At 49.5% G+C, this 26,446-nt stretch overlaps 1 protein-coding gene, 2 long non-coding RNA genes and 1 other non-coding gene across 6 annotated transcripts; 2 read left to right on the top strand and 2 right to left on the bottom strand.

Annotated features, from left to right (window-relative positions):
* Positions 1 to 323: 323 nt before the first annotated feature.
* On the bottom strand, positions 324 to 9,318 carry LOC123018054. Its single transcript, XR_006413711.1, has 2 exons — positions 9,016 to 9,318; positions 324 to 1,237 (listed from the first exon to the last, which is right to left on the bottom strand). It is a non-coding gene; the product is annotated as an uncharacterized LOC123018054 (long non-coding RNA).
* On the top strand, positions 2,393 to 2,466 carry TRNAT-AGU. Its single transcript has one exon. It is a non-coding gene; the product is annotated as a tRNA-Thr (tRNA).
* On the top strand, positions 2,868 to 20,988 carry LOC123018053. The gene is made up of 3 exons (XR_006413710.1): positions 2,868 to 2,949; positions 9,333 to 9,338; positions 20,978 to 20,988. It is a non-coding gene; the product is annotated as an uncharacterized LOC123018053 (long non-coding RNA).
* On the bottom strand, positions 9,452 to 22,503 carry TPPP3 (tubulin polymerization promoting protein family member 3). Of its 3 annotated transcripts, none has more exons than XM_044419802.1 (4): positions 22,447 to 22,503; positions 13,866 to 14,059; positions 11,690 to 11,843; positions 9,452 to 10,439 (listed from the first exon to the last, which is right to left on the bottom strand). In XM_044419802.1, the coding sequence occupies exons 2-4, from the start codon at positions 14,051 to 14,053 to the stop codon at positions 10,251 to 10,253; spliced, it is 531 nt and encodes a 176-aa protein (XP_044275737.1). In that variant the 5' UTR covers positions 14,054 to 14,059; positions 22,447 to 22,503; the 3' UTR covers positions 9,452 to 10,250. The 3 variants fall into 3 exon arrangements, with proteins under 3 accessions (XP_044275737.1, XP_044275736.1, XP_044275735.1); XM_044419801.1 differs by lacking the exon at positions 22,447 to 22,503 and adding an exon at positions 17,501 to 19,192; XM_044419800.1 differs by lacking the exon at positions 22,447 to 22,503 and having other exon boundaries at positions 13,866 to 14,812.
* Between the last annotated feature and the right edge of the window lie 3,943 nt (positions 22,504 to 26,446).

Raw genomic sequence — 26,446 nt, forward strand, 5'->3', positions numbered from 1 at the left:
TCTTTATCTACATAAAATGCCAGGTCATTCACTGAGGCCATCTTTGCAGGGCCTCTGCTGGGTAGCTCTGCTGATTGAGGTATATATAGCAGGCTGCAAACTGGAAGAAGGCCTTGATAGTAATGGCACCCCATTTGTGAAGCACTATCTCAAGGAAAGCTTGCTTGGCATCTGCACTGTTAGACTTTTCAGTGCTAAGTCAAGACTGTTTTATTTTCCCAGGTTTTCAACAAAGCACTTCAAGATTATAATCCTTTTAATTTCATTAGTACAATGTGTATTTTTATCTTTCATGATGCTGACGAGAGAAGAGAGATTATAGATTTGTAAGCTGCCTTAGACTTTTATTTGAAAGCTGGGATATAAATGCCTTACTAGCTGAACTCTCTAATCTGTTTTATCCTATCTGAATATAGTTAAATGCATCACAATAGCAACCTAGGCTGGCCCCATTATGAGGCAGAATGAGGCAGTTGTCTCAGGCAGCAGATGACTGGGTTGGGGAGACAGTAGCCCCCCTGACTGTTCCCCCTGCGGGAAGGCAAAGCTGGATGTGTCAGGCAACCCGCCCTGTACCCACAAAGCTGATGTACTTCCTTCAGCTGCTGTCCCATCATCACTGTTGAAGTTGTTCAACTTCCGTCTGGTTGGCTTCATGGAATAGGGGAACATCATTCCAGCTCTTCACTTGAAGCAGCAAAAGGTCTTGGGTTGTTGTTGTTGTTGTTGTTGTTGTTGTTATAACATTTCTATGCCGCCCCTTCTTGATCCTCAGTTTTTGGAAGCTGTGGGCAGGAAAGCAATACTCCTTTTTCCTTCTGTTCTGTCAGCATCTCTCAGCTGCATTTATTTACAGAAGAGCATGAACTTAATGCTGATCCACTTAAGTCTCCAGCCCCACCTGGTGGTGGGAGACTCTCTTAGAAACCTGGGCGATGGACCAGATCTTTTCCAGCCTATTTCATTTATTTTACTTGAAGGCTCAGACCCTACAGAGTATGTCCCCCTGCTCTCCATGGCCTTACTTCTGAATAAGTAGTAAGGATTTGATTGAACTTTTGAACTACGTGGAACTTCTTCAATGTCTGGATCTGATATAAACGTTTTAAAATTGCATTATGGGTGCTTCTGAATGCCACTTTGATCACCATTGCCCTGCCTTGTTCACAGAATTTAGCAAGGAAGCAGGTGATGACGTTTTCTCTTTGCCATTGTCTTCTTCTGATCCACAGGGAATCTGTAAAGGAAGAGAAGATGGAATGAGCACAACCTCACTCCAGGCTTCTGAGGGTCCTGGGCAAGACCAGTTCTGGGAATTCCTTAGGTATTATCAGCAACTGTTGCTCTTCGTAATCTTTTTCATCACTGCTGCCACTCGCTTACTTGGCAGACGGAGAGCTGGGGAGCACGGTGGCCCTGGCATCTGCTCGCCCCCCCTTCCGAGCACCACCACCGTGTGTGCCAGAGAGAGCCGCCGTTGAAGAAGCAGACTGCAGTACAGAAGAGGAGCAGAAACGGCGGAGAGCTCTCGCCACCTGGCCCCTCTCAGTGCGGCCCAAAGGCCGGGGTCCAGCCATGCTGAGTCCTGGCCTAGCTCTGAATGAGCCGCTCAAGCCTTCTGCTGGGTAGCACTGGAAGCCCTCCCTCTGGAAGTGGCTGCCGGGCCTCTTCTAAGCTGCAGCATGTTTTGCATTCAAAGAATGGCTTGACTGATCAGGTGGCATCTGCATCCATGTGGCCAGAGGTCTTTGGTTCTGCAAGGCCTGGTCCTAGAACCTGTGCTGTTCGACGGTTTTATAAAGCACTTGACGTAGAGGGATTGCTTACCCCAGATGGAAGGGATCGCTAACCGCAGAAGACAGACGTGCAATTTGGAATGCTCTCAGCAGGTGGGAGTGCTGGCCCAAAACCAACAAGATGAAATTTGTTACACTGGGTGATCTTAGGGAGCAATGCACTTCTAAAGGAGATGCTTGCCCAAGAGATTTGCTCAAACAGTTTTGAGATCTTTTGATCCAGAGAGAACATACTCTAGCTTTACATTCACCACTTAGAAAGTAAGGGATGTTTATTCAGTAGAAAATATAGAGCAGGTACAAGCTTTAACCCGATTTTGCCTAGGCTGCAAATATTCCTGTCGCTTCCCAGTCTTGCTCTGTATTTCTAAAGAGATAAAGAGCTTCCTACCTAACAGCCTTATAGATTGAGAGAAGCTAACAGGCCATGAGAGAGAGTCTGCCACCTCGTCTGTCAGTTGTCCTGTGCAATGGACTCTCAGGACCCGTCCTCTGTGCAGGCAGGAAAGCGTGCAAAGCCACATTCCAGGCCCGGTTGCAAGGTCTGTGTTCAGAGCTGCCCCCTTTCCATATCCCAAGTGTCCAGTTCTCATGCAGGTGCTGTGGCTTAGTTGGTTAAAGCGCCTGTCTAGTAAACAGGAGATCCTGGGTTCGAATCCCAGCAGTGCCTATGGGTTCATTCCTGCATTTAAAAAAAAAATGAGGCCAGCATGGCCTCCTCTGTCTCCTGGTGCCAACCTGGCGCTGGGAAGCAGGTTTTGTCCACTTGGGGAGACTGGAACTGATGAGGACTTGGGGGACCAATCTGTCCAGGATCCCAGCCTGGGACCAGATGCAGCCAGGGGGCCGCTGCAGGAGTGGCGAGGGTCGAGACACAGCCATCGTCTGCCACCAGGAACAGACAGTGGCAGGTGATCTTCATCGGGGACACCCTGCTAAGGGACACCTAGGCAGCAGTGTGCTGTTCTAACCTTGAGGCGAGGGAGGTCTGTTGCCTGCCAGGCACACTCATCCAGCATGTGACAGACAGAGTAGAGCATCTTGTTCCCTTGCGGGGGCGGGGGGGGGGTTACCAACTGCTTCTGGCGATCCATGTGGGGACAAATGACACAGCCAGGCAGGGGGCGGGTGGGATCACCAGAGACTTTGAGGAGTTTTGGGATAGACCAATGCCCTGTCCGATGGATTAGGGCATGGTTGACGGACCGAAAGCAGAGGGTAACCATTAGTGGGGAATCATCAGGATGGCGGCCAGTGACAAGCGGGGTCCCCCAGGGCTCTGTCCTGGGACCATCCTGTTCAATCTTTATATCAATGACATGGAAGAAGAGGTAACCAGTCTGCTGAACAGATTTGCAGACAATACTAAATGGGGGCAGTGCCCACAACTGAGGAGCAGGTACTCCAGATCCAGAAGGATTTGGGCAGCTGAAGAAAGTGGACAGGGGACAACAGGATGTGTTCAGTTCTGGGCTCCACATTACAGGAAGGATATAGCCAGGTTGGAGTCAGTGCAGCGCAGGGCCACAAGGATGGTGGCCGGTTTGCAGGGGATGCCGTATGAGGCGAGACTGAGGGAACTGGATCTCTTCAGCCTGGAGAAGAGGAGACTCTGAGGGGATCTGTTGGTGACATACAGGTACGTGAGGGGGTATCACACGGAGGTGGGTAGAGACCTGTTCTCCCCTGCAGAGGAAGGCAGGACCTGCTTCAATGGAGCCAGGCTCAGGGAACCAAGGTTCAACTTGGATGCCAGGAAGTACTTCCTGACAGTTAGGACCCCAGGGGTATGGAATGGGCTTTCATGGGAGGTGGTTGAGGAGAAATGTCTTGTGCCTGACCTTTTGTCTGCAAGAATCCCAGCATTCATTATTCACCATGTGCTCTGGCTATCCCAGAATAACAGGCCTCTCCTGAACTGAAGCGCAGCCAACGTGGCCATGGCCTGAGAGACTGCCTTGCGGCACGGCCTCGTGGCCTGGGAGCCCGAGTTCATGGCACTAATATTGATACAAATATTATATCAGCCATGATAAAGCCAGCCAGTCTCGATATAGAGACCACATCTGAATGCTAGAAAGGCACAAGGGGAACCACGCGGCAGTGGCACATGTGAAAAGGACCTACATGTCCTGGTTGCTGACAACTGGTACATGGCATAATGCCAGTGAAAAGGAAGTTGATAGCATCTTAGCTTAGCATCATGTCCAGCTCTCAAGAAATACTAATTCCGCTCTGATCTGCACTGCTCAGGCTGCCTCTGGGTCAGAGTGTGCAGTTCTGGGTACCACATTTTAACTAAAAGAGACAGTGAGAAACCGGGGTATTCTCAGAGTAAGGCCTCCAGGAGGGTGAAGGGTCCAGAAACCCATATGTACCTACCTGGACCCTAAGGTCATCTCCAGTCTTCAGGAACACAAACAAATGTTCCCCCATGGAACAATTTCACTACCACCACCACCACTGTAAGGTGCAGTCATGGAGGGTGTGAAAAGGATCTCTTGTGGATGCTGAAACATGCAGGGTAATCCCAGCACGATCTGGCCTAGGAACAGGTCTTGATTTTTTCTAATATTCACATCCCAGGAAAAACCCAGCAACAGCTTTGCTGTCCTCTGCTCTACCCCTCCTCTCCCAAGCAGTAAAATGAGGGGCAGCGCATCCTCTCAGCTGTGCGACTTTACAACATCAGTGTCTTCTTCCATTTAGAGTTTAGTAGCCGTGCCGCCCACATCCGCTCACCGGATCCAGGGTGAAGGTTGTCTGCACTGGCCTCAAGGGCAGTCTGCTTATCTCTTGACTGGACACTAAGAGACTGAAGCTGCTTTTGATCCATCTGACCAGGAAGCTGGCCTCTGTGAGCTGGCCTGGAGCAAGCAGTGGGTGAACAGGCTCTTTTGTTTTGCTTTGATTTGTGGTAAGCAAAGGCTGGAAGAACCACTTCCGTACCATGGCATGGTTTGATACTATCCCTCTGAAGGAGGTGGGGAAAGCATGCAGGTTCCAGAAGGCAGGGGTGGGCAAAAGTAGATTTCCAGATGTGTTGGATATCTACTTCAAGACGCCCATGTCACCATAATCAATGATGAGGAAAGCTGGGAATTGGCGTCCAAAACATCTGGAGATGTGTTTTCTGCCCATTCTTTTTTCAGGCAGCCTTGGTGTCTTCCCAAGGTGCTGGATCACGAACCCAGTATCCGCTGCCAGAACAGAATCATGGAACAAGTCCTGGGTGTTGACACTCAAACTATTTACACCAAAACTGCATTGCCCATTAAGCATTATTTTGTCCCAGCAGATGGCAGTGCTGTCTTTTCTGCTTCTGATGCGTTTTGGTCCAGTTCTGCATTCTGCATCACATTTTGAAAACTGTCCTATGAAAGTTATCTTCTTTTGCACCCTTTCTGGTAACGTAGTTTGACAAGTTCACAGTTTAGTGTGCTCATATAAAATAGACAGGAAAGTTTCCATAGAGCTGGAGCTGTCAATAGCTGCTTCTCGCACTGAGATCTGCTGAAGAGCTCTCCCTTTGCTTCCTGGAAGGCTAACAAAAGTCCTTGTATTCTTTTATAGAAGCACTTTGGCCTCTCTCCACTGAAGCTAGGAAGCGCTGCCTGTCGTACTAAATACATTTATTGCCCTAATAAATCATGCCTGCAATAGAGTTGGGAATAATGTCCTATAGATTTCAATAACTGTCTGACCAGGCAAGTTGATATAGTGGCTAATTTCTGAAGTAACTAAACAATTGGGATGCCTGTCCTGGGGTTTAGCCCAGACACAACTTGAGTGGTAGGCAACCGAATGCCATCCAGATGTATCTGAGTACAATTATGAGCCCTAGCCAGCGTGGGAATGGTCAGGAATTATATATGTTGCCATCCGAAACATGGATATCAGTATATGTTCTGTCTGTCTACAACACTCAGTTTCACATACCACTGCACACAGTTAAATCCAGAGATGTGGCAATCAGGTGCTTTGTGACAGTGGTTTAATTTAGACATCACAATATACCATGGTTTATCGTGATGGGATGAGCTTAGCTACACCTTTCTCGTGTATTCTACTTCTCAATCCTCTGCAGCTTCAGATGCTTTTGCTACACACACACACACACACACACACACACACACACACACACACACACATATATATATATATATATATATAAATATCAAGCACAGCTTGTGGTATTGTCTGAACCTGACAACCTCTGCTTAATCTTAGCTATGTTAGTTTTAAAAAAATCCAACTTCAAACTGTGGCTTATGAAACTAACTGTATTTCAAGAAACCATAGTTACATTTAACCAGAGTTTAGGGTTTAGATGTAGGCCTTAACTCTGATTAATTGAAATTGGAAGCAAAAGCTTCCAGTCTCCTCTTCAGCTACCACTCCGAGTATTAATGGTAAGGAGGGAAAAATTTAATATGCTTTTTTCACACTCCACTCCAAAATCAGATCATCACACCCCATACAGACTGTTGCCAGTCTCATGTTTCTATGCAAAGGAATTCCCAAGAACCAGTTCAAGTAAATTCTTCAGCAACAAACCCAGGTCGAAAAGGTGGCTTTACCTTCAAGATTCCTATTTCAACCCTTAGATCACAAATTATTTTCTAGTGCCATAATGACAGCATAAGATTGTATTGCTGTTTTTAATCATGGCAATTTAACACAGAGATTTTTTTAAAATTCAGTAAGTGGAATGTAAACCTATTAAATGAACATCAGGTCCGTATGTCCCTTAGCCGCCCTTTTCTTGGCTTCCACTGTACCCCACAACTTGCCTGACTTCCTTGAGCCTGCTGACGTGTGGAGGTCCAGGGTGAGGGAGCTATTAAGAGAGCCAGACTAGGGCCAGCTAGTTAGGTTAGTGAGTTAGGTTCTAATCCCTGCTCAGCTATGAAGCTGAACCCTGGGCCCATTGACTCTCTTGGCAGCAATCCTCTGGGGATGCTGGGAACCCTCAGGGGATTATGGGCATTCTGAACATGAAGGTGCAGCTCATTTCCGCACTCATCCTACCCCAAAGAAGCAGCCAGAGGGCTGCTTTTCGCCAACAGAGACACTCCAGAGCGGAAGGGAAGGCAGCTGAGGTGTGGCCAGGGTCTGTCCTGTCCTTGTGGGCCAGTCCCCTCCTCTCCCCACTCCCATTCATGCCCCCCAAGCCTCTTCTTCAGGCTCACCTTTGCAGCTGGTACCTGCAGAGGGACCCTTGTGAGTGGAGTCCGAGCTCTGGCATCACAGCTGTTTTCCAGCATTACAGCAGGGACTCCAGCAAATCCCGTGGCCTCCCGGTGCTGTCCAGGGGCCAGAGGATTGCTCTGCCTACTGCACGGTGCTCTTGTAAGGATCAAACTGAGGAATCGTCGTGTGGTGCTCTGAGTCTGTATATAGGAACTAGTGGCTTAGCTCAACAGCAGGAGGTCTGGACTAGATCAGGCCTGGGGCACAACTTGTAACCTGCCAGGCAGGACCAAAACCTCCCCCCCCCCCCCATTTTGGCCATCCAAACCAGGGAGCCAAAGCAGGAAGGCAAGTGACTCTGACGAAAGTTGCCATCTTCAGAAAGATCCCACTAGCCTGCTGGGGGCTGCAAGATGGACCAAGTGCTCCTCTCTTACTCCTGCAGAACTTGCCAGCTTTTTATTCTGGGTGAGGAGGTGGAGGAGAACCTGCCCCGCTCTGTCAGGCTGCTTCATTCTCCTGCACGCAGCTCCTCTTTGCCCGGGCAAACAGACGAGGCTCCAGCATTCGGAAGCCTTTGGGCAGGGCTTCCCCCACATGCCTCCCTCCCACACCGAGACTGCCTGCTCAGCGCCACTGTCCACAGCCGCTTCTGCTTCTCGCCTGCCTTCTCATCACTGCTGCCGCTTGACTGCTGGCTTTGCAAGCAAAGAGCCAGCGGATCCACTCCTCCTCCTCTCCGCCTCTGCTGCCAGGGCCAGAGCAAGAATGAGCAGGCTGGTGAAAGAGCAGCTCCAGGGGCTCTTGCAGGAGGGGACTTGATGGAGTGTGAGCCCCAGACAGGTGCCCAAGCACGCCCTGTTTGACAGTGCTCACGCCACCCTTGCAGCCCCCACCTGGCTGCCCATCACCGTGTGAGGCCTGCAGGAGCCAGTGGTTCCTGGCATCGATGCAAGGCTGCCTGCCTAGGAGTGGCTACAGGTGATTGGGGACTGCGCTCAGCTTGGGGCTGTCCATTTTTGCAGGCCTTGGTTCGTGGGCCCACGTTCCCTCCAACACATATAGCAAAATGTCCTTCCGGAGGACAAAGGTCAGCTATGTCAGTTAAGCAAGACGGTGGTGCTACCCAGAAGCTGAAAGAAACCGTGTGTCTCTGTGGCAAAAGTGGAACCGATGCTGGAGAACTGGCAACAGGGACAGATGTGAGGGAGAAAAGAGCAGCAAGGCCATACAAATCAGTGGCCCACAGACTCCAAGAAGTCTGGCACACAGCCATCCTCATCGCAAGCAGGGAATTCCACACTGGCTGTAAAGCAACACACACCTCTGCTGGTGCCTCTCCTTCAGCCCAAGAACATACCTGGACCACAGGAAGAGGGGACAACAATCTCTTCTGTGAAGACGACGCAGGCCCCTCATTCTAGCAGTGTTGTGTGTCTTCTCCAGAGAAAAGATTGCTACTGCTTGTGTTTCGCAACATGTGGGCAGTGCTGGGTTAAAAAGCACCCCCTGGATCTGGGCTCTGGAGCCCCACGTGACAAAGACATGGGAAACTGCCTTCTCTAGCAAGTATTGGTCCTTCCAGCTCTGCCTTTTCCCCAGCCGTCTGTGATCTGGTGCCCTCTAGATGGGTTGGACTACCTCTGCTGGTCTCAGCATTCCTGGCCAGCATCGGCCTGCATTCAGAGAGGGATAGGAGCTGCAGTGCCACCCAGCCTTCCCCAACCTTGTATCTTCCAGGCACATTTGAACCACCACACACACAATTCCCAGACAATGGTCCTGCTGGGTGGGAATTATGGGATTTGTGGTCCAAATGCCTCCGAAGACCACCAGGTTTGGGGAAGGCTGGTCCAACCCATCTAGAGGGAATCGGGTTGGAGAAGGCTGGTCCGTGCCGAATAGCAATGGTTCTGTTGGGAATTGACCGGCGGTTTCTGAATGCAGTCTGTGCTCTTCCACTTGGCCATCGCACCTTCTGCACAGACGTGGCAGGACTGACCCGCACGCCACTTCCTCACATTACCTGACATTGTAGAGCGGCTGCTGGAGATGAGGCCAGGAGATGCCTTCCCCGTGGTTCTGATGGGGAAACGGGCAACCGAGGGAAGTAAAGGCGTCCTCGAGTCCTTCCCCACCTTTTCTGGCCGGCTGCCTCTGGGTCGGGCCTCCCCAAGGCAGTGTTCTCACAGCCACTCAGAGTGGTTCCGATGGCTGCCTCCCTCAGTTTGGCACCGGAGATGGGCAACAGAAAGGGTTTCCATGGGCTCACATCTCGGTGCTATGCACAGAACTGCATCCCAGCACAGCAGAATCCCATGGGTGCCATTTCATGCCACGGAGCTTGGGGTGGGATGCCTTTACCCACATTGAGAAGACGAGGTCTTCAGTGAGAGCCGAAGGAAGTGCAATTGAACGTGCAGTTAAAAGTGTGGTGCTGAAAAGGTACAATTCTTGCAAAGTTATTTTAAGTAATACTTTATTTAATATTCTGCTTTTCTTATACAGCTCAGAAGCAGTGAACAGTGCCATCGGGCAGACGTGCCCAACCTGGGGCTCTCCAGATGTGTTGAACTACAATGTCTACCATCCCTAGCCAGTGTGGCCCACGTGGGGGTTGTATCCCAACACATCAGGAGGACTCCCGTTCAGGGAAGCGTGCCATAGCAATGGATGGGAACCCCAACAAGTGGCAAGTGAATGGGGGCTGCATGATACCCGCAGAAGCCTGGGAACAGTGGATTAGGTTGCCATCCCGTTTCCCCAACAGAAACTTGGCACCTTTAACAGCAGCACGACAGGCAGACGTTCAGAACAAACGGGGGACAGAGTGCTTCCGCAATTAGCATTAGTGAGCAGAGCAGTGTACAGTAAGTGAGACTTTGGGAACAGAGGGCAGCTGTGGAAGAGGGGGGGTCAAGCGTGCAGTTTGAGAAGGGGGAAAAGGAGGTACAGAGTAGGAAGCAGTCCTCCAGACAGGTTTTGGACTTCAACTCCCAGCATTCCTGATCTCTGATCATGCTGGAAGAAAGAGGCTTCTTGGAGCCGGAGTCCCAGATATCTGGAGATCTACTTCGTAGGTTTCGCAGGGGGGCATCATCTGGGTTTGTGGAACACCTCAGCCACCCGGGGATAGGCACCCCTTCCAGCTGTAACTCTGACACTTGGGGAGCAGGCCTGTCAAAAGCTGAACCCCCAAGTGGGAGGCATGTCATCAGGATGGCTCCCCCTCCAGACGAGTGCAGGGGTGGATGGCTGCTCCTATTTCTTCACTTTGGCATCGTAGGTGCCCGCGTTCTTGTAGGCCGCCACATAGCCGCTGGTGTCCACGATGTTCTCCCGCCCGCTCTTGCCTTTGCCTTTCCCGCTCTCATCAAAGCGCTCCTTGTGGGAGCCCGTGTACTTGGATGTGTCGGTGAGCCTCTCCACCGCACCCACAGACTTGGCTTTCTGCAGATCACAAAACCGAGGCAGGGGTCAGAAGCATTCCTTGTTCAACACAGTGCCCCAGCTGCCACACTTGCGTGGGGGCCTGTACAACAACACCCCACCTCCAGCTGTCTAAAATGGTCTTTTCCAGCCCTGTGCTGGCAGGGGGGCAGGGAAGTGTAATCCATGTAGGAAGCGGCTTTAGGCCACGTCAGACCCTTGGTCCACCTAGACCAGCATTCCTGACACAGGCTGGCAGTCACTCTCCGTGCTTCCGGGCAGGGTTCCTTCTCAGCGCTGCCTGGAGGTGCTGGGATTGAACCTGGTGCCCTGCGTGCCAAGCAAGTGCTCTCTCTGCAAGCTGCACCCTTCCTGGCCAACCTAGAAACCTGCCCCCAGTTTCTGTAAAACAAATAGTGAAAGTACAGGATGTTGTGCCCAACCATGAGGCTACTTAATCTGAAAGGCCCAACAGACGCCTCTTTGCACAAATAGGAGTACGTCTTTTAAAAGCTGTGTTATGTTTTTTGAGTTAGTGGTCATTCTCATGCTTTCAGATAACAACACTGGGGGCTTAACTACATGTGATTAGCAAGGTGATTAGCCATCAAGTCATAAAATCAAAGGCAGACCATCAACTTTGTAAAATCAAAGGCAGACCATCGAGATGGCATCACTCAAGGAGAAGCTTAAACCTTTCCCCCACAGCCATCATAGAAATGTTATAATCATCATCATCATCATCATCATCATCATCATCATCATTCCTGTGAAATCATCCTCCCTCCACTGCATGGCAAGTAGCCTAGGAAAATCACCTCTGCTGGAGGCCGTTTCTCCCCCCCCCCCCCGCACCCCAATGCGAGCTGCCGCTGCACAATGCATGCCAAGTGACCAGGGGAGCCCCACGTGGCTTCCCAAGACTGAGCCTGGGGAAAGGAGGCCTGAGCCAGCCACCCCCACGTGCTGCAGGGCCAAAAACTCCTTGCAATTTTAAAAAACGTTTAAAAATGGCTGATTGTGACATTATTGACACATGTCGTTTGCTTACATTTATCTATTTCTAAACACACACACACACACACACAATGTGTATTCTGTACTTGTGGTGTTTATGCAGGACAGTCGTGTGGCTGCCCGTGGGGATCACAGCCTTCCCAGTGTCTCAACTGCTCTTGCCCTGCTTCAGGGACCCTGATCCCAGCCTGGGGTCTGATCACCACCACCACCCAAGGACCTTCCTTCTCCCCGCAGTGGCAGCAGCTACTCACAGTGACGCCCACGTTGGCTGGCTCTTTGCCTGCCACCAGCTCGCAGATGGATTCAAACGCTTCCTCTTTGCTTTTGTCCTTAAATCTCTTTGGGGCCAGCTCCTCCAGGGCCTTCTTGAACTCTGTGTAGTTGATGACTCTGGCCGTTTTCCCTCTGGAGCAGAGTGGGCACACGGGAGTCAGAGCCATGGCACGGGGTGCAGCTGTGATGGGGGTGGCAGCACCTACCTCCCCCCCTCCACCCTCTGGAGCAACAGGGTCTTTTGGCAGCCCTCCAGACAGCTGAAGGCCACACTCGTGTCTCCTTCATGTCTTCTCCAGCCTAAGATACACATCTCTGTGACCTGTCCCTCATAGGCCCGGGTTTCCAGAACCCTCCCTAGACTGCCTCAGGGCCCTTCTTAAAATGTGGCACCCAGAACTGTAGTCCAGCTGTGTTCTGACCAGGACAGAATAAAGTGGAACGATTTCTTTTTACAATCTGAACACGGTGCAGTCCAAGAGTGCCTCTACCACTTCCTCACCCAAGCTGTTCATTCCCTGAGAGGCCTCTGCGTGCTCGCAGTTGGGCAAGTCACCTGATCTCCACTGGACCAGCTGGCCCATGCTCTAGTCTCCCCCCTCCCCTGACACACACCCTTCTCATGGGGCTCTGGCACTCTCTGGATCTGCTGGCGCTTCACAGCTCAAGGGTGCCTTGTGTGCTTTTACAAGTGCTACCTATGCCGTCAGAGACGTCAGCGCCAGTGAGTTCAGTGGAACCTGCTTCCAGGCAGCCCCTGAAAACCTCACTGTGAGATGTTATTACGGTCCTTGTTTTGGCTGGCTGTGTTTTCAGATGCAGTTTTTATAACTAGAGAGCTAGCTCCTTCAAGTACAAAGACTAGAAGCCAGGATATAAGCGTATATATATAACCTGCAGGTGTGACTGGGGCTTCTTTTGAGGTGTGGCGGGTTAGTGTCTGCATCTTAGAGTGCATCCCTATACACTGGCCCCTGAACAAATACCAGGTGTGCATTCTAACTCTGCACCCATTTCTGAGATTTGTAAGGTCAGGTACGAGACTGATCCCTGGGAAGGGTCAATCTCAGTTTCTCTCCTTTCACAAATGAAATTCAAGTTGCTGCAGCAACCAAAGTGCTTTCCCACAGAAGGGGAGACAAGCAATCTAGCCATGTTGTGTGCAGCCCTGTTTCCCAAACAGTAGCAAACACTGAGCGGATAGAAAAGACAAGCAGATCCATTCCTGCCAATATTGCTGAATCAAACCAGGACAGCACAATCGAGCACCACGCTCTATTTCCAGGAAGCACAGATGTGATACACAACAGTGCCAGACTGAAACAGGCACTGAGCCAATGGGCCAGTTTTCTGGTGTTAGTTTTTTAAGCTGGCATTTGGCACTGAAACACAAGCCTCATTTTTGTGGGATGGACTGTTTTCCACTGTGCCTGCAGCTGGGCAAAAGACAGCATGCGTTCTGAATGTATGCAGAGATTCTACCCTGCCACGATATGGGTTTTCAGTAAAATTTTGAATTAAAACTTTTTCCAGAAATCCCCCCACTGCTCTAAAGTCTGTTTTAGTATGTTTGACTTCTATTTAGTAAACAAAAACAATGCTGTGTTGCTTCTACAAGCATGCTACATAAATTTATGGCATTTTTATGGCAATTGATTTCCACAGGATATAGTACTGGCCACACATTGGATGGATTTAAAAGGGGGTTAGACAAATCAAGAAGAGGGCTATTAGTGGCTACTAGTCCTCATGGCTCTATATCACCTTTGGTAGCAAGGCTGAATGACTCTGTATACCTGTTGCTGGGGAACATGAACAGGAGGGTGCTAAAATGGTGTGCACGTTCTGTTTGTGGGCTGCTCATGGCATCTAGGTGGCTGCTGTAGGAACAGAAACCGAACTGGGTAGGTTTGACTGAGCATAGCACTTTTCACGGCCTTGTGCTCTCACAACCAGCTTTGGCCTTTTTAAGCCTGCTTGTACCTGAGATCAAAAGGGAAGTACGTATGAATCAACTCCTAGGACATTTGTATGTGGAGCCAAGGTTTCAGGATTCTGGCTGGAACTTTCCAGGACCTGAGCTTCCCGTTTTCATAAATTAAAGGTTGGCACAAAATAGGAGGGGTAGGAAATGGGATCAGAAGAGACACGTACTTCACCTTGCTGAAGACAATGTCCACGTCTGTGCTGGTGACTCCTTTGCCATCAATGACTTTGCAATCCTTGCACAGCTTGGACCAGTTCTTGCCATTCATTTCTTGCCCTGTGGCTTTGGTATCCCCATAGATGGCAAACTTCCGGAAGCTCTCCTCCAATGCCGCCACATCTGTACTCGTGGCCATGATGTCCTGCAAACACAGGGGCATCTGCTCAGATCCAGGCAAAATGGCCCTCATATATACCAAAGGCACAGAGCCTCTGGTAGACTGAAGGCCAAATTCCCGTTCAGATAAGCTCTTGGGGACTTTGGAGACCCCTTGACCTGGACAGGTGATGGGAGTCATTGGCTGCAGTGCCTCAAGAGGCAAGATTCCTTGGGTGACACGGGGAGCTCTCATCCAGAATGTCAGGGAGCACCACCTTGGGAAAGGCAAGGGATTAACCCAGGCCATTCTGGCCTGGATCCAGGTACGGTTCTGCCATAAATGTTACTGCAGATTCCAGATAAGTCCCATCACTCTTTCAGGAGGCTCTGAGCCATATTGATCACCTCCAGGAGCAGTCATGGCATCCGTGTGCTTGTACTCCATGGAGACACAGAAGATCCAGGTGACAATTGGGGATACACCTGTCAGTCAAGGTGCACAGAAGCCAGCTGGGTGGAGGAGATGATGCTTGCTTTGGGGTCAGCAAGGTGCAGCTCACAGAGAAACATAAAACTGTTGGGTATGAATGCATTATCACCATCATCCACACAGTCCATCAAAATTCTGGGCACCACACTTTAGGAAAGGTGTAGGCAAATTAGAAAAAGTTCATAGGAGGGCAACAAATACGATCAGGAAACTGGAAACAAGACCCTGTGAGGAGAGACTGAAAGAACTGGCATGCTTAGCCTCAAGAAGAGAACGCTGAGGAGTGATATGATAGCACTGGACAAGTACTTGAAAAGCAGGCCAGGACCTCTTCTCGACCATCCCAAAGTGCAGGACGTGGAATAATGGGCCCAAGTTCCAGGATGCCAGGTTGGAAAGTGGAATAGTATCGTGCTGGCGAGAGCAGCACAACAATGGCAGCAATTGCCTGGGGGCACCGTGGGCTCTCCCACACTGGAGGCATTCGGGGGCAGTTGGAGAGTCCCCCTGCTGGGGACGCTTCCACTTGGAGCCATGCATTGCGCAGGGAGGGGTCGGTTCAGCGGCCTTATAGGCCCCTTCCAACTGTTTTCCTATAAAAATCAACCCCTCTCTGCCCTGTCTCACAGAGTGGAGAACCATGTTTACTCGTTTCTTCGTTGGAAGGTCAGTCCTGAGAATAGGAAGAGTCTCTTAACACTAGTGAACCGCTCTCTTTCCTGGAATTATTTCTTGCTAGAGGTTTGCTTGTATTAGGATAACAGGCATCCTGTGAGAAAGATCACAACCCTACTCAGAGACTGCCGTGTTGAGAGGTCGTTACCACAGAGGATAAGAGCGAAGCTGGAGGTGTGGCATTCTAAAAACTGCATGGACAGACACACCTACTCCTTCCCCCTTCACCTTGATATGTGAAAGAGACAGACCTGGATTTAAGCAAAACACTTCAGCTCCATCAAATCTAATTGGTTTTCAAGGAAGGGGGAGTATTTAGGAGCCAGTGGGAGAGAGCAGGAGAGCTTGCAGCGTTGAATTAGGGCCAGGAATATTCATCCTCAAGTCCCTCTCAGGCATAAAATATACTAGGTGACTTTGGACTGGTCTCTGCCTCTCAGCCCAAGATAACTCACAGGACTGTTGTACGTGGAGGGTGAAACTATATACACCGCCTTCAACTCCTGGGTTAAAATGATGTGGAAGCTGTAATTGTGTATTTCAAAGAAGCATAGCCTCTATAAAAGACTGATGAACTCAAGACTGTCACATAATTTTTACAGAATCTTGTTTGGGTCTGGATAAATGCCAATGCCATTTTTTGTGTGTGTTGGGGCTGCTTTCTCTTTGAGGTCAATTCCCCGACAAATATTAGGAAGGTCTCCGGCCTGGTCCTTCCCTTGGGAAAAGCTCTCCATTTCTCATGGGCATTTGCCCTTAACTGACCCTTTCCTCTGGCTGCCGGCCAGGATCCACCCATGCCCAGGGCAGGCTGTTGGGGCAACCGCCAGCTTCCTGGGCTGGGGTTGCCAGGTTCAGGACCTTGGTTACAGCCTGACATTAAACAAAAACAGGCGTGTGGGCTTGGCTGCTAGGGCATCCAGAGTTTGTGTTGCCTGGTAACAGTTGCTATGGGCGGGTTGTGCTACTTGGACACTGTTGCTGCAGAGATGAGGGTGTGAATTAACATGTGTGCTTAGCTCCACACAGACAGACACACAAACACTCGTGTGCATGAACTTTCCTCCAAGCTTGAAACTTCTCCCACTGCTGAGCTGAGACAGCTCCTGGAAATGGGCATCAGGGTGTATCACAGCTCAGGAGAACGAGATGGAGAAGCCTCGAAGTAACGCATGCAGCCCCAAACACATATGTGCTGCATGTATGCACACCCCCTTGCACAGAAGTGTATGTAGCAGGTGGATGAACACACAACTGTAAAGGGGGGCACCTGTCACAAGGCTCAGGTGTTTGGTTTTCACCACTGAGGTGCAGTCAGGTAGAGGTCTGAGCAGTTACACAGACATACCTGAGCAGACCCCCCCCCCCCCAAGGAGGTATGGCTGCATCATCATTAATTTCAAGCAAGAGAACTGCCCACTCTCTGCAGCCTCTTCCCTTATCGCATTTGTGGAAGTGAGCTGTGGTTCTTCCCCAGTGAGACAAAAGCCCGCTGTCCATGGTCTGCCCCGTTTCTTTATGCAGTCCAGGGTTCAAGGTTGGCCCTGAAAACCAGTTCTCGAATGGACTGCCTCCAGCATGCACGTAGGTACGCTACAGGTATGTACAGAAGTGCAAATATGGACTTACCCAGAGATTCCTGACTTTTCAATATGGAGTCAATTTAGTGCATTTATGTGCTTTACCCCTGAGTATGTCCCAAGGGAGGCATGCCGTGTGGCCAACAACACCTTTTCTGGAAATTAAAAACAATTGTTTGCTGCCCGTTTGTGTCTCACAATAACCCTCTGGGATCAGCTAAGCAAGTGGACACTGACTTGGCCACGGTCCCCTGTAGGGACCTTCTGTCCTAGTCCAACATCCAAACGCCAGCCTCCCTCCAGCTGGTGCCCCCCAGATGTGTGGAACAACTCCCAACATCCCCAGGCAGCATGGCCATGTTGGCTAAGAATGACACTGGCAAGAACTAAGATGAGGAAGGCTATTCTAACGCCAACCCCACACTGAATCTCCACTTTGCCAGATTTTGCACACACACGCACCCAAACACGTTATTAACATAAAGATGTGCACCTTTCCAAGGAGGTGCTTGAGGCAGCAAACACAAATGAGTCATGCACAGAAATGCATAATTCTACATAAAACAAAATGAAAAACCCAGATATCCAATCTAACTCCAAAATGCAAAGAGCCCTAAACATCTGGAGGTTTCAAGCTAAAGCTAGTTTAGGGGCACATACTTTATGTAAGGTTTGCTGCCTGAGAGGACCCATTTACCCCATAGCCATGGGAATTCTTTTTTATTTTAGGGACACTCACCTGCCATGTTTATAGTAGGCAAATCCACTGTCATCACAGCAAATATGATGGACAAGTAAACCGCAAAGCAGCCAGGTAGAGGAACTGAAGCTCTCAACCCTCTCCTTTAATTAAAATACTTCTTCTATTCTGCCTTTGACCAGCTGCTCGAATTACTGGCTCAAGCATTGCTCAAGGTATTTAAGCACTCCTTTCATCAGATTGCCTAGTTAGTTCAGGCATGACACACGGCTGGCTGGTGGTGTCCTCTCCAAAAGACTTGGATACATAAACAAACAAATACAGATGTGCAATTTGTGGTGGCAACGCAGAGCTCACCCATATGAAATGCTGGTTCGGCTCAGACTTCGTACCAAAATGGTCACGCATTCTGAACAAGTATTTCTGCTTCTTAGTCAATCCTAATCCTTTAGTGCCCTTTTGAGACTTTGGGATTCCTTTGAACATTGTGACACTTTTCTGTGCAGACTTCACTGATCTACCACAAGTGTGATGTATATCATGTGTTCTGTATGGTTGTTGTAGTCATACGGCTTATCTCATATTTTTAACTGGTTTGTGTATGCTGCCCATACATAAACAAGAAAACCTTGTTTATGGGGCAGCCAAGTTCATAAATACTAAATATATGTGTCCATTGATGTGACTAGATTTAAGTCCCCAAATGAGAAGTTTGCAGCCAAGTGAAAGGGGTCAGAGGTAAAAGAGGGGCAAAATCTGCCTTCTCTCTTCATCTTTTTAGGGGCAATACCCACTGGTATTCCTGTTAGCTCCATTCAGCCAGTGGCTGCCTCTTTTCTTTTTTTGCCCCAAAGTCCAAGGACAAGGCTACATCAGCACAACATGGGCATTCTGGAGATTAAAAAATGGAATCCATCAGCCAAATGGCCTTCAGGCTCCATTATACAGGAGACAGATTGCATTCTGGTTATATTTCTATCCTACTGTCGCTCCAGAGAGTTCACAGTATGTACATTGTACATGGTCTGGTCTCCCACACTGGAGACATTCAGGAAGAAACTGGGCAGTCATCTGAGTGGGATGGTGTGACTTGGTGTCCTGCAACAGCAGGCGGTTGGACCCGATGCCCTTCATGGCCCCTTCCAACTCTACAATTCTATGTTGTTATGCTCCCAACAGCCCTGTGAGTTGGGTTGCGTTGAGACACATTCTCAGGCCCAAACTCACTCAGTGAGGTTCATAGGTGAGTGCGGATTTGAACCTAGGTCTCCCCAGTCATAGGTCAACACCATCTGTACAGCAGAACTACATTCAACCGCACAGTCAAAGAATATTGATATTTATTCAGTCCACAGGAACATCAGGAGCTAAAATTGTGAATCAGGCTCTTGGTCCATCAAGCCACTGTTGGCACGGACTGGCAGCTGCTTCAGCTGCTTTCCCAGGATTCTACTCTACTCGAAGATGAAAGGAACTGAACCCAGAAATTCTGTACACAAAACAAGTGCATTAGCTCTGAGCTATTGCTCTTCCTGGATACCCAAACTCCAAAACATGAACCTTGGTAGCAGGTGGCAATAGCATCAACACTGCAAGTCAATCCCCGTTTCACAATATTCTGAAGACTATGTCCCTCCCAGCCTGACCAAACAGAACATTTCACTGCAGGGTGTACTAAAAGAGTGACCCCAAATGGCTGCTAGAATCCACTGGGCCCGTGATCTGGGGAATAAGATCCAGAGGAGATGATACAGTAGCAGGTGTTACTTGTGTTTAATGTTTTGAAGGTTGGATGAAGGATCTGCCTTCTGTGAACAGAAGGGCTCCCCTCACAAAAGGTGCCTCAACCCAGTTTGGGGTCGTCGCCCCCCCCCCCCCCGAGCTCATTCCATGCAGCATGGTTTCTGCTTTTGTGTGTCAGGAAGAATGGATGATGCTCCATGGAGAAAAGGCAGGGATATCTGTTTCTGCTTGCCCAGTTCCACTTTACCTCAGCCTGGCTCCAACTCTGGGGAGTTTTTCCCCCTGAGAGAAGCAGGGCAGAACTCCAGTGACAAATGCAATATGGGGGGGGGGAGTGGGAGATTTTCTTTGGCAATCCAGCTGTGCCAGCTGAAAAAATTGGAGTAGAAACTCTTCCTTTAATCATGCAATTTTTCAGCTCCATGCATGAAATATTCCTTATGGGGGAATACACAATACTTTTATGTTCTTGAGTTTTGTGATATTGTAAAATATCCCTCAGTATGCTTGAAATAAAGCATATTAACAAGTGCATGGATAATATTTAGTCCTTTTCAAAAACATTGACAAACATATGGCCCAGGTGAAAATCCAGGATGGTATGATGTCTGGAAATGAAATATTAGGACGGGTGGCTAAACTAGTTGGATACATTTAGCCTGAAGAAATGAAGATTAAAGGGAAACATGATGTCAGTCTTCAAATACCTGAGAAGCTGCTGTGCAGAGCAGGCATGTTATCTGCTGCTCTGGAAAGGAGGACTGGAACCAATATGCAGAAATTCCAAGGGAACTGAGTTTACAGAACATTAGTAGAGCCCTTCTAATGGTTAAGAGCTGCTTGAAAATGGAGCAGGCTGGTCTGAGAGGTGGTGGCCATCTTTCGCTGGAAGTACTTCAGCAGAGGATGAATAGCTATCCATAGCTGTGGATCCTGCGCTGAGTATGAAAGTTTGCTTAGATGTTCTTTGCAGATCCTTCCAACCCTAACATTATCAGTCATCTAACTTCAGTTTAGAAGTAAGGTGCCCCCAATTAACATTTTAAAGTGTCATTCAATTTTATTACTATTACCTCAAGTACTTATAAAAACTGCAGGCAGCAAGCAGTATCTTGAATAAAAGAACCATTCTTTTCTTGCCTCTTCTACTATCAGGCCTGCCTTTCCCCCCAGGGTTCTTCTCACATGCCAATGAATGCAGATTTATGATGCAATGCTATTGCATGTTCCTTTGAAAGTAAAGTCCATGGAGGTCAATGAGTCTTTGTCAATTAGGAATTAGTTTTCAGTGCCAGATCCGGAGCTCATATATACATCTTTTCACACCAAATTTACTCCAGTTTCCCCATGAGCATTCTTGGGTTTGGCAGCCTAATTTAAGAGGGAAGAAAGGCTGTTTGTTTTCACTACTGTTACACTATTGGGAGTCAAAACTCCTTGCTGTTTCCCAGAAACCGGACTGCTGATCCTGGTTTTGGAAACACTGCCCTATGAAAAGAGACTGAGAGAACTGGGCATGTTCAGCCTTGAGAAGAGAAGACTGAGGGGGGACATGATATCCCTCTATCAGTACCTCAAAGGCTGTCACAAAGAGGAAGGTCAAGATCTCTTCTTGCCGATGCCAGAGCATAGGACATGGAATAATCAGTTCAAGTTGTGGCAACCCAGATTCAGGCTGGACATCAGGAAAAGCTTCCTCACTGTCAAAGCAATACAACAGTGGGACCAGCTGCCTGGAGAAGTTGTGGGCCCTCGCACATCAGAGACATTCAGAAAGAAACTCAACAGTCATCTGAGTGGGACGATGTAAACTGGTGACCTGCAAACAGCGGGATCTTGGCTCCGGTGGCCATCTTGGCCCCTTCCAACCTTACTCTTCTATGATTAGCCTGCCTCGGTCCACTGGTACTGGCAGCACGTCGCAGTAATTCTTGCACGTCAACTTCTACCTGATCCTTTAAGCTAGAAGTGCTAGGAACTGAACATGAAAACTCCTGCCTGCATCATTTTCTGATTTTCACAAAAATTTTAAATTGACTAGGCTTTCCACTCCAGGAACAGCTGAAGGCAGGTGCTGGCCCTTCAGCAGACCAGTGGGCCACTTCCAGTAGGCATCCATCTCGCACTTGTTGGCTTGCTGGAATTCTAGCAGGGAATCTGAGCCAAGGCGGCTTTCTTGGTTTGATTTTGCAAGACAGTTCCTCCTTTATCAGCAAGAGGGAATAGGCAGAATCACTTCACACTAACCTGTGATGCTTTGGTAGTTAAAAGATCCTGTGTTGCAAAGCATCAGTAAACCTAGCGGGAGGCGGTCTAAGAAAAGAATTGGCAAAAGCAGAGAACGTTCCAGTGAAGTCAACCCAGCACAGCACAGGCATTTTCAAGTGTTTGTCAGTAATACCAAAAGAAATTTAAGGCTTCAAGTGGAGAGTGGGGAAAAGCCCTCTTACAGGCTGTAATCTTATGCCAATTAACCTGGAAATAAGCCACAGTAAACTTCATAAACTTCATTTGAGCAGCATTCCCTTTTTTTGCATTGTCCCTATGAGGTGAGGAAGAAATCGCTCGTCTTTGATTGATATTTGCACATAAAACAACAGGCACCCAAGGGGAGCCTTTTAGGAGTCATCCGCGACCACGCCAACGCGGGTGGAGCGCAGAACCGGGGAATGAAACGGGCCTCCAGGCAGAGCTGGTGGGGGATCAGGTCCTCCACGCGCAGGTTCGCAAAGCGCCAGCCAGTTCTTTGCGCTGCAACGTTGAATTACTCAGGACCTATGTTAAGGGATCCCCCCGCCCCCGCTTTCAGTCATCTAGGAACTGGAGAGTTGCGCATGGAAAAGGGAGCAGGAGAAGGAAGAGTTACTCCGAATTCGTTAATCCGGAGCAAAATGAGATCACCTTGTGCGGGCTGCAACAGCAGGGCGCGCTCCTCCCCGCGCTGCCGCCGTGAAGTTCCGCGCACTGTCAGCCCTGATTCTCTGCACCGCGTTTATTCCGCAGCAAGCCCCACCGACCCGCTGGACTTCCCTTCTGGATCGCCAGCTTACCCACTGGCCGGATCGGGGAGGGCAGGGCGGCGGCGGCGGCGGCACAGACCAGGCTGCCCGTGCAAGCAGCCTCGTGGTCGCAGGTCGCGGCTGGGCGGCCATGCAGCCGGCGCTCCCGCCAGCCTCCGAGCGCAGCCCCGGAGAGCCGCCAGCCTGAGGTCCCCGCGCCCGCCCCGCACCGCGCGGTCTTACCTGCTCGCCGTCTGCACCGCCGCGCTGCGCTGCGCCGCGCCGCCTCGCAAGCCCGCTGGCTCTCGCTGCGCGCCGCGGCGGCCGTGGGCGCGGCTCAGCTGTTGACTGCCGTCTCCATAGAGACCCCCGCGGCACAGCCGGGGCGGGCGGGCGGGGCCGAGGCGCCGCCCTTGCCTGCAGTGGGCCGACGCAGCCGCTCGCGGCGCTCGGCGGAGCCGCGGCCCGGCGCCAAATGGGCCATTAGTGCAACCTCCTCCTGGCTGCGGAACCTCGCCGCGGAAGAGAAGGACATCGCGGGGACGCCGGGTGAGCGGGCGTGCGGAGAAGGAAGCCAGAGCTGGTTGGCTACATCTGCCTTTTAGTTCTCGCAATAAGCCCTTCCGCATCTCTTTTGCTTCATCCCTGTTGTTTTCCAGAAGCCGCACTATCATCAGGTCTTGGCTCCCTGACCTGTTTTGCAGTCTTGATCATATGAACTAGTATCGTCTTAGGCTGTGTGTACAAGCCTCTCCCCGCCCCCCAGATGCTTAGGAATCACGTTCTTGCACCCTGAGGATCGTGAAAGTATAACGGTGGGTTCCTGGAATTTTTTTTTTCATTTTCAAGATACACAAGAATATAAGATATTACCTTCCAACCCTGTTCACTTTCCTGCGACTGAGAGTGGCTTTCCTCCATTTGCTAACTACAGATCCTTTTTTTTTTTTTTAATTGGAGATGCCAACGAAGTCTGGCCTAGCCATCTTCTGTATACAAATCAGGTGCCATAACAAGAACTACAACCTTCCCTCTTCCCCTCCCCCAAACACCCCATAGTCATCCACCTCCCCCAGTTCCCGAACAAGCACCACCCAAGCTTCAGAGGAGCTTTCAACAGATTGTGTGCAGGACACGTTTTTTCCTTGTACACGGGGAGCAGTTGGCACATGTTCAGATTACTCTTGGTATCAACTTGCCCTTGAGGTTCACTCCACCACCTACTGAGATAATAAGGAAAGGCTTTCTCAGAATGGGGGCGCCAGGTCTGAAAAATACACTTAGACACAGTTGTATTGCCTGGAATATATCCCCAGTCCCAACTTTCTTAATACCAATTATTTGGCCTGAGATGAGCTGGCAGGTGAACACTAGCACCAGACACACAAGATTTTATAGATTACATAAAATGTGCATATGCCAATTTATATAGAAACAAAGCAATTTAGAAGGGGCTTCTAAACTGAAGTCTGGGGGGGGGGAGATGGCCACGATAGTGCCCGTCTCCTCCCCCCAAGTGTGCCCACAATTGCGCCTGTCTTCCCTGCATGAGCAAGACCTCAATCGTGCCTGTCTCCGCCCCCCCCCCCAGCATGCTCACAATCATGCTCGTCTCCCCCCCACAGTGCACGGTCGTGCCCGTCTTCCTTGTGATTAAAAAAAATATTTACAGCACAGATTAACCTTATTTACAATGAACCTTATGGGGGAATTTAACTTGTCTTGTGACCAATTTGGGTAGTGACCAGAGTCGTGGAACGGATTGAGTTCGTGAACCAAGGTACAACTGTATAGTTTGGCCCACATTTTTTAAGCAAACCAGGCGAATTACTGGCTGAATACAGAGGTCAGAACTTAATAGTACTGCAATACTTTTCTGAATTTAACAATGAGTTCTCACAATATATAAAAATGCATATTTTAGGGGGAAAGGCATTCCAGTTAAACTGAAATATTTTAATATGTATAATTTATTATATTGTATGAATATAATACATTGATTTTTTTAAAAAAATCAGAAAACAGAATGGAATAGAACTAAGACAGAATGTGACTGATCTGCAAGCATAATTTGCACAGGGAAAAATCCCAGAAGACAGGTAGCAGTGGTTGGAGAACTCTGCCGGATAGTAAGGGCAGTGTGGTGGAGCTGGATGAGTACAGTACCAGGCAGCTGCCCTGAGACCTCCCCTTTCAATATATTTTTCCCTCATGTCGGGGGCTCCAATATGCACTAGGAAAAACCAAGGGATTTTCCACAATGCCCTGATCTAAGAGGAGAGGAAGCAGAGCCCTTCCATTGTGCTTAGTCAATGTGGCAAAGCGGTTACAGTGTCAGTCCAGGGAAGTGGGAGCTCCCGTTTCTAGTCTCCACCTGGCCATGGGGTTCACAGACTGTCTTTGGGCCAGTCACAGATTGTCAGCCAACCTACCTCACAGAGTTGTTACTGGGAGGACAAAATGGAAAGGAAGAGAACCTTGTAAGCTGCCTGGGTTCCTCGCGAGAGGAAGAAAGGCAGGATATGAATGTGACCTGCATGACCTGCTGAATTTTGTAACTAGCAACAAAAGTCTCCCTGTGTGTTTCTCCTTTCCCTCTCAGTCCCTTTTCTATTTGAGTCCTTTAGGTTGCGCACTGGATGGAAGAGTTTTACTGTTTAGTATGTTTGGAGAGCCTTTTTGGCTGAAATGTCAGGGCGGGGAATGCTGCTACCAAGAAAGGGTACTTTAAAGGAGCACCAGTGATCCTTTCATAGAATAGTGGAATACAGTATACCCCCGTGAAGTCGCGGTTCAGCATTTGCTGCCTGAGTCTTTGGCAGAATTTTCCTTGGAACTGAACTAGTATGGTTCATGGAAACCCCCGCAATTTCGCGGAAACCGCTGATTGGCTGCTGCCCTGTGACGCATCTCTAGTGTTCGCTGAGTGTTCTCTGTTTTGTTCTTCTTGAAGCCCTAGGATGCCGCCCAAACGCTCCACACCTTCTAAGGCTTCTGGCAATGAACCTAAGCGCCAGAAGACGTTTAAAACACTCCAGGAGAAAGTTGAACTACTGGATTTGCTCTGGGAACTTAAAAGTTATGCTGCAGTTGCGAGCCATTATGGCATCAATAAGAGCACCGTACGCTACAGAAAGAATAATGAGGCAGCGACATATTTAGGGTTTAAATTATAAAAAAAGGCATTTTTATCACATTCAAAATTCACGGTTTTTCACAATTCGCGGGTGCTCGAGGACTGTGACCCCCGCGAATTTTGGGGGACTACTGCAGCAGGGTTGGAAGGGGCCAGAGAGCCATTAGGTACAACCCCTTGCTCAGTGCAGGGGTCCACGTTAAACCAAGGCAGTTCAAAGCTGGCCTAACTGAAGGTAGCACCCACTATCCCACAGCAGAGAGTCCAGATGAGCTGAAACGGGTGGCAACATGCAGCAGCTGCCACACACTGCTGTTATCACAGGTGATGAATGACCGGCACAGGGGCCTAGTCGGGGCCTATTTCCAAAATGGTTTCTACCACATTACGGGGGCAACATCCTAACTGTAAACAAAGCTGCAGCTTGCACTGGTCTGTGCTTAAGCGCCGTGCTTCCTTGCAGCTGCATGCTTCATTTAGGTTGACCTATGTGACCATCAGCAGCTTGCCCCAGAAAGCGCTACAAGCAGAAGGAGAGATGAGCAGACTCCTCCTCAGCTCAGTGGCAAAAAGCTGCGGTTTGGCCCTTCCTGTCTTCCTGCATGGATATTCCATCTGTTCATTCAGGAAGTGGAGAGTTCAGGTTCTTGAATTAATTTTCCTTTCCCTCTTATATCACATCTTTCAGGTTGTAAAGCAACATTCTGGATCCCATGGAGAGCTCCCATGGACAGAAATTATAGGACTTCCTCCTCTTTACACAATCCCTCAAAGAGCCCTTGGATTGTTGCTCCTTCATCACATTGGTGGCAATGAGAAGGGAAAGCAGGAGACGCACCTGCCTCCTGCCTCTCTGTCCGTTAAGAAAGCAAGTGGTGGCAATGATAAGAGGACGAGGAGCACAAGCAGCTGGAGACAAAGGCGGTGAAAAGGTAGGCATCACTATTTCAGCTGAGAGAGGGGCCCACTGAGTGTGTCTCTTCCAAGGGTCCTCCAAAGTCTGGACAAGGTGATAAAAGGGATGGGGGCTAGGAAGTTTCCCTTTCTCACGTATTGGTTATCTTCAGATTTAGAACAGTTGGAGAAACAAGGGACTGAGAGAAGTGG

This window comes from Varanus komodoensis, unplaced genomic scaffold, assembly GCF_004798865.1.
Source record: "Varanus komodoensis strain SLA01 unplaced genomic scaffold, ASM479886v1 scaffold109, whole genome shotgun sequence".
Taxonomy (NCBI): Eukaryota; Metazoa; Chordata; class Lepidosauria; order Squamata; family Varanidae; genus Varanus; species Varanus komodoensis.